Source organism: Drosophila santomea, unplaced genomic scaffold, assembly GCF_016746245.2.
Source record: "Drosophila santomea strain STO CAGO 1482 unplaced genomic scaffold, Prin_Dsan_1.1 Segkk85_quiver_pilon_scaf, whole genome shotgun sequence".
Taxonomy (NCBI): Eukaryota; Metazoa; Arthropoda; class Insecta; order Diptera; family Drosophilidae; genus Drosophila; species Drosophila santomea.
This window is the reverse complement of record NW_025319021.1, coordinates 366,553-374,528: the sequence shown is the minus strand read 5'-3', so window position 1 is coordinate 374,528 and position 7,976 is coordinate 366,553. Positions and strand designations below refer to the sequence as shown.

At 36.9% G+C, this 7,976-nt stretch overlaps 1 protein-coding gene across 2 annotated transcripts; it reads left to right on the top strand.

Annotated features, from left to right (window-relative positions):
- Nucleotides 1-3,128: 3,128 nt before the first annotated feature.
- LOC120457872 lies at nt 3,129-7,055 on the top strand. 2 transcript variants are annotated; one of them, XM_039645399.2, is made up of 7 exons: nt 3,129-3,384; nt 4,054-4,063; nt 5,986-6,098; nt 6,154-6,221; nt 6,286-6,635; nt 6,703-6,856; nt 6,921-7,055. In XM_039645399.2, exons 3-6 carry the CDS (start codon nt 6,082-6,084, stop codon nt 6,706-6,708), a joined length of 441 nt encoding a protein of 146 aa, XP_039501333.1. In that variant the 5' UTR covers nt 3,129-3,384; nt 4,054-4,063; nt 5,986-6,081; the 3' UTR covers nt 6,709-6,856; nt 6,921-7,055. The 2 variants fall into 2 exon arrangements, with proteins under 2 accessions (XP_039501333.1, XP_039501332.1); XM_039645398.2 differs by lacking the exon at nt 4,054-4,063 and having other exon boundaries at nt 3,130-3,384.
- Nucleotides 7,056-7,976: the final 921 nt, after the last annotated feature.

Sequence of the window (7,976 nt, the reverse complement as noted above, 5' to 3'; positions counted from 1 at the left end):
GATGGATACTACGTTTGGTATAGGGTACTTGTCGTCGATTGTTTTTAAATTTAGTTTTCTAAAATCTATAACCAACCTTTTCTTAGTGTTTCCCTTTTCATCTGTACCTTTTTATCGACTACCCAAACCGGATTGTTGTAAGGTGACGACGAGGGCCTGATAATTCCGTCCTTCAACAAAGCATTTGTTTCCTTATTCACAAAATCTGATACGCCCATGGGGTACGGATAGAGTTTTGAGTAAATGGGTTGGTCGTCCTCAGTACGTATTGTGGCAACAATGTTGGTATTATACGGCAGTGCTTCTTCCGGTTCCGCAAAGACGGCCAATCGGTTTCGAAGCATTGTATGGAATTTATTAGATATCTGATTTGGAACCACAATATTCTCTATGTTGGTGAAATTTACGCTGTCACATCTCAAAAACTGAATAGATTCCACTTCATTGTTGATATTCAACGTTTTGTTCTTAAAATCTAACGTTGCATTTCCCTGTTTCAAAAGGTCAAGTCCTATTATTGCGTCAAAACTATAGAGACTTGGAAGAATAAAGAATTGAACAGATGTGTTAAATAGCTTAATAAAACATTTCTGTTTGACGGTGTTGCAACCATGGAGCGATTTTACCGTGAATTTATTTTGTACCGGCATTAAGTTTTTTAATTCAGGGAGGGGCTGTATATAATTTTTCGAAGCCCCGGTGTCAATCAAAAGTTTTATGGTTCTCCCTGCTATCTCTCTTTCTATGTATGGTAGCAGGGATTTGTGGCTAAAAAATGAACATGATCGTAATTCACTAGTTCGTCCTCATAATCATCAACCTCCGCTTCTGCCTCCTTTTGATAATCGTCTGTGTCTTCCTCACATTGACCTTTCTCATGAGGTAAGTGGTTGATCCTCTGCTGTTTTGGCCCTGTAAACCTTGCACTGCCACTTGTTGGTCTTTTGATGCTTGCGCATACCCAACATGTCCCTGAGCCTGACTTGTGTTTTGCTGTTGGGGTTGCGATGCGAATTGATTTTGTGTTTGAAATGACTTTTGTTGTTGGGATGGCCAAGAATATTGTTGTTGAGATGGCCAAGAATATTGTTGTTGAGATGGCCAAGAATATTGTTGTTGAGATGGCCAAGAATTTTGTTGTTGAGATGGCCAAATATTTCCCTGAGTCGGAAATGGAGCTTGTCCAAAATTTCCAGTTCTTCTAGATCGCATGGATACATCAGGGTTTGTTAACTGGACTGGATCTTGTCTTTCCTGGTTATCAAAAGTAGGCACCTGGCGCTTGCTAAAATATGGGTTTTTAGTTTGCATGGGCATGATTGAATTTCTATCCCTATCGCTATGCTTTTGTTCGGTTTTCTGACCCCTGTCTCCAATATTTTTAGAATAAATAAGGGCGAATTGGTAACGCTCATGGTTCGACTCGACCTCTTGCGCTAAAGCGAGAGCAGTTGGTAAATCTTTTGGACCTTTTGCAAAAAGAATGTCGCTCAACGATTTCCTAGCTCCGGTTACAAATACACGTAACGCGTCTGCTCTGTACTTTTCATTCAGTGACATCGCCAAGGCACTATCAAATGTCATTATTGTCTTGTTAGTAAGTAGGGTCAGTTTTTTCTCGACTTCATCGTAGAATTCAGTGAGAGTCATGTCTCCCTGTCGCAAAGTTGATAGCTCTTGTTCGATTAGGTAGATCGGCCTTTTGTCGGAATATGTGAAATCAAGACGGCTGATCATTGCCTTGAAATGTAACGGAGTATTAAAAGAAGCCAATACTGTATTTGCTGGACCTTTTATTTTATTTCGCATAATACCAAGAGCTTGGTAAAATGTTGAACTTCCCTCGTAATCTTTAAAACTTTAAAAGCGACATGAGCCGCTTTTCTCCACGACACATATGTTTCACTTTTGCCCTCAAAATCTGGCAGAGATTTAACTATATCTAGAGGCTCGTTACAGACAACACCTGGTCTAATTTCAGCATCTACATAAGTTTCCACCTCTGGCGTGTTCACTGTTAATTTCCCGATTCGTTCATTTATCTCTGCAATTGCTTTTCAAATGATTGTTTTTGGACTGTGAGCGCACCGGCAACAGCACTCTCTACGATCGCTTTTAACTGAGCTTCAAATTCCATTTCGCTAGTTGTATTTGTTTTTGACCACCAATAATTTTCTGAAGACTTATTATTTTTTTCTGCACTGTTTTGCCTATTTGCCTGGAGCGCTGACCATTTATCTAAACTTGACACGAGGTCGTCTATAAGGTTATCACTGTCACTCATGTATTTTTATCAACACTCTGTTCATAGGTTATGTAATAAAAAAGTATTGGTATTTTTAATTTGTTCAATAAGCGTTATACTTACAATATAATAATAATGCTTAACAAACTATTTTAAGGTAAAATTAATATTATATTTTATGTAATCAGGAAATATTTATTTTTTAGGTTAAAGTTGATTAGCCAGTTGATGCCGCTGGTTTTGTCTCCGGATGCTCCTTTTGTTATTTATTTATAATTATTCAGTTGTCGTAGGTTTTTATATCCGTTTGGGCGCCAGTTATAATTTTAAGTATTTGAATATATTTATTTGAGTAGTTATACAAATATGACAGGGCTTGTGCGGTCTGCACTTAATGAGGCGAATTGTAGGTACGTGGCGATGACCGACGCTTCCAAACTCCCAAAATCGACTGACTTAAGTATAACAAGAGTTCTTATCTCTAAAGCTTAATCTACAATAACAAGGTGCAGTTTCTTATAGGTAAAGCTCGATCTATATATAGAAAAAAGACTTGAGGCTTATGACTATATTTCGTCAGTTTGGTGATTGTGTTAACTTGTATGTTCCCTTCAGTACCAAAATTCCTTGCCCGTATTTTTCCTCGCCAGAGTTCGAAAAACAAAAACAAATCTCACAGGCTTTTTCTAGCAAAGTTTCAAACACCAAAGTCAAGCCGAATTCTGTCGTGGCTCTGCCACTGCCTCTGCCCGCAGTTCATATTTGTTGGTGACCGAAAATGAGAGTGAGAGATCAGAGGAGACAAAATCAGAGTCGAAAAAAAACGCAATGTATAGACTTCTAAATACCGATCTAATAATTGGTGGGATATTTATATTGTTTTAAGGATTTTAAGCTTTTTAAGAAATTAAACTGTCGCTATAGGCAACGCAAGTGCGTCCGTTTTTAATTATTTCTCTATGTAATTCTAATTACACGGGATCATTATGGTCGGAAATACCCTGGCACGCGCCTGTCAGAATTTTCGGTTTCGTTTTCCGTCACCCCTTTTCTTTTGCATTTGCAATTAATTGTGAAAGTGACACGTCGTGTTTGTGAAAAAATTCAATTTATTTTCAACAAAAAAAAATATAAATCCGGTAAGTAAAGTGATTCGTGTTGATAAGTTAGCATAGCTAATTGCATTCCAAAGTGCATGATTTTGCGAAAAGTACATAATATGTTAGGCGCAAGAAATGTGAAGTGCTAAAAGAATGTGCACAGAAAAAAAAACTATGGAATGCAATTGTTATGTTAATTTTATATTCATTATAAAATATACCACGCCCAAGTCGAAATTAAAGTTAAAAATGAGCCGCGCTATTTTTTTTAAGATAAGTTTTCATGCGCCTCTACTTTTATTTTGGCATACAAATAGAGAAGCATAAAAATTTTAATTTTGATTAATCGCGCGAAAAAATCCACAACAAAAAGCCACTTACAATATAAATATTTGTTGAAAAAATCGCGCGAAAAATAAAGTCTTATTAAAATTGCGTCGAATAAAAATATTGTTTAAAAAATATTACGCTTGAGGAAATATAGCAATTCAGCCAAAATATGGTTTTGAACGCAACATTTTTAAAACAATATTTTTATTTGACGCAATTTTATTTTTTAGTTGCTTTTTGCTGTGGACTTCTTCGGTGGTAATTATTATTATTTATTGATGATTATTTTATGATAAAGCTAATAATAAATTAAATAATATAAAAAATAATAAATAAATAATAAATAATTAACACTTAATTAAATACGTTAAAATAAAGTAATTCTTTGGTAATAAATGGTTGGCTCTAGATATATTAATAAATTAGCAGCTAAGGAAAGGGAAAAAATTATGAGGCGAAGTGCTCTAGAAAGGCCCAATCAAATCGAAGGCGAGGTTATAGGTGAAGTAGCAGGGCCTAGCACAACAGTAAATAGGGAATATTTGGAGCCACTTATGGGGGAAGATGAGATAGGAGCTAGAAATTTTGATGTATGTAGCTTAGATTCACATGTTCGTGATAGCTCTGACTTAAATACACAGATAAAAAATTGGTATTTAAAGCATAAGCCAACACGAACATGTGCCATAGAACTTATTGAGATTTTAAATGCTCATAAGTTGAAAATTAAGCCCTTTTATAAATTTAATTGTTTTGATAAACCCGATATAAGTAAAGTAGCGGGCGGCTCCTATTTACATATCGGTTTAGCAAAACAATAATATAAACTATCAGTGTTTCCCCAATTGCCGGACGTACTGATCATCGATATAAAAATTGACGGACTTCCAATTTTTAAGAGTTCTAGAGCACAGTTATGGTCCATTCTTCTAAGAATAAATAATATCCATGGCCGCCCCGTATTGCCAATTGGAGTTTTTATGGGACATATTAAGCCTTTTATTTGCAAAGATTTTTTATCTAAATTTGTGTCCGAAACTTCCGAAATTATTAAAAACGGTTTGACAATCTCTAATAAAAAAATTGGTTTGAAAATTAGAGCCATAGTTTGTGAAGCTCCTGCTCGAGCATTTATTACTGGCACGCCTGGACATACGTCTAGCCATGGTTGCAGCAAATGTACCCAGGTAGGACGAAAAGTAGATTCTGTATTGACATTTAGCACTGAACATGGTGAATTGATTACGGATGGAAATATGGACATATCGTAACCACCATAAAGTAGAATATTTAACTGTTCAATCCGCTTTAGAAAAACTTGGGGTTCTAATGGTAACTCAAGTCCCTTTAGATTGCATGCACCTTATTGAATTGGGTGTCATGCGAAAATTTTTAAAAAGAATAGTGGAAAATAAAATAGATCAAGAATATAGGGTTTCCAAACCAAGGAAACAGCTAATATCCCAATGTTTGCTATCGATGAAGAGCTGCGTCCCGCAAGAGTTTGCTCGAAAACCAAGAACATTGGATGAATTGCCGCATTGGAAAGCCACAGAGTTTAGACAATTTTCGTTATACACTGGTATTGTAGCTCTTAAAGATACAATTAATGATGACCAGTATTACTCATTCCTTTTGCTGCACTGTGCTTACAGGCTGCTTTCCTCTCACTTGCAACGAGAGTTAAACATAAATAATGCCCAGCAAATGTTGGCTTTATTTGTGAACAATTTTCCAATTATTTATGGAGAAAGTAGTGTTTCATACAATGTTCACGGCTTACTTCATGTAAAAGAGACGATTAAGCAAATCGGAGATCGAGAACTATTTACAAACTCTTAAGAGATTTGTCCGAAAGCCGACACAAATATTACAACAAATTTATGGGGTGATTGTTGAGGATAGTGGGATTTGAGTGGACAATGATCCCGTAAATTTAGAAGGTAGTGTTTTAAAGTTAAAGGGATGTACGCTTTGGAATAAAAGGCCAGATAGTTATTGTTATGTACTAGAACACATCCCGATTGAAGTAGATTCTTTTGAACAGGATGCAGAAGGTATTTTTATTATAGGTAGGAGATTTTTAGACATTCGTAGCTTTTATAATGCGCCTGTATCCTCTTTGGCTCTAGGTATTTGCTTAGCAAGTGGGAATATGGCACTCGATGTAGAAAGATTTAAGGTTACTAATATGGTTAGGAAAGCGGTAGCGATGCCATATAAGAGCGAAATAGTGCCAGTTCCATATATACATTTTTCGTAGGGCTTACATTCTCCGTTTGTTAATTTTATTTAAATTTTATTTTGCAGGTGTTTAGTCCGTAGGCGTATTTTTCAATATGAATCGGGCATACCTTAAACGACGGCGTTTTAGGTATCTTTAGAAGATTCACCTGCCTCGGTTCGATGACCGAAAAAAAAAAGTATTTAATTAAAGTATAACAAGAAAAACAGATAAAAAACAATCATTTTTTATAGTTCTTTTAAAATGTCTGAAGAGCCGACAACTAGCAAAAAACTCACCCAATTTGTTTTCTCCCTTGAGGGTAAGTGAACCATATAAAATCTTATTGCAGTCATTTTTATATCAGTACTATTTCTATTTAATAGAGGATGATCTTGTGATAGAAACCCGGCCACCCCCGACAATTAACGACCAATTGGCCGAGATCTGGCAAAAAATTCGTTCTTTGGAGACGGTGTTGGAGGCCAACACGAAGAAGCTGGCAAAGACGGCCGAGATCATCCAAAGAGTTCGGTCATTGGAGACGGTGTTGGAGGTCAACACGAAGCAGCTGGCGGAGACCACAAACCAGGTTGCGAGGATGACGGCCTTGTTGGAGATTTTCGTGAAGGGGAAGGCGAAGAATGTGGCTGTGGAAGTGGCGTTCCCAGACACATCGGAGGAAGACCTGGTGGCTTTCGATCAGAACATAAGCTCAGGGTCCCAAGAACGCTACGTAAGTGAAGTATATATGGTCTAAGTGATCGTAAAATTCATTCTGTGTTTTTATTTTTTTCTTTCAGATGTAAGCAATAACAAAAACTTTAAAGAGCAACCATTTGTCCAAGGCAATAAAGGGCGTTTTGTCAGAAACGCTCTTGTGCGCCTACAACATAGACGGCCTAAACGGGAAAAAGTCTTTAAAAAAATTTCCCAAATTCTTTTCCGTTCTGATTGGTATGTATATTTGTTATTTTGCTATAATCTAATAATATTATTATTAAATTACTTTTCGTTACAGAAAGCATAAGCACATTAGAAGGCCAGCAGCCAGCGGAGAAGGCCTTGGCCCACGCACTGGCATGTGTTAAAAATAATGCAAACAAAAAAAGGAAAAAACTAGTCGAATAAAGCAAAAAAAACAAGTTTAATTTACAATTTAAATAAATTTTTTAATTTTTTGGGAGATTTTTCTGGATTTACAGGTATATTCCTTGGGAATTCCTCGGGAATTCCTTGGGAACTCGTCCAGGAATTACTCTGGAATCGTCCAGGAAATCCTCGGGAATTCGTCCAGGAATTCCTGGGGAAAACCCCTTGCCTATTTTTCGATATTCCCGAGGAATACCTGAGGAATTCCCAAGGAATTCCTTGGGAAAATCCTCGGGAATTACTCGGGAATTCCTGGAGAATTCCTCGGGAAAACCCCTTGCTTATTTTTCGATATTCCCGAGAAATACCTGAGGAATTCCAGAGGATTTCCTCGGGAACTTCGAATTCCTCGCCACGAACGCCTGTTGTATGGATATTCCTGTCAGATTTGTATGGAGACTTTCCCTAGGATTCCTCTAGGAGTCCTGGGGACTCCCTAGGGATTCGTTAGGGAATCCTTAGGGACTGGTACTGAAGGGTTTGCACACGCTGACATACATATGTACATACACATGTACGCATGCATGTGGGGGAAGAACTTGGCAAATTGCGAGCATCAAATTTGATGATAATTCAAACCAGAAAGAGGGACAAATAGACAAGCGTCATCGTACGTGTGTATGTATTACATTCATTGGAATGTGAATACAGTGACAAACATCAGATGCAGTTACATAGCTGACAAAAGTCAGAGACTGTAAGGCCAAGTAATTAACTGAAAAAAAAAATACCAGAGGCTGGTAGCCGCATATTAAAAGCTGACAAAAGTCAGGGGCTGCTAGCCAAATATTATCTGAAAAATATCAGAGACTGTTAGCCGTATAGTAAGAGCTGACACAAGTCAGAGGCACTAAACCTAAAGTAAGGCGAAAAGAGTATCGTAATTATCGAAATATGTATGTATATATATAATTAAATATGGTAA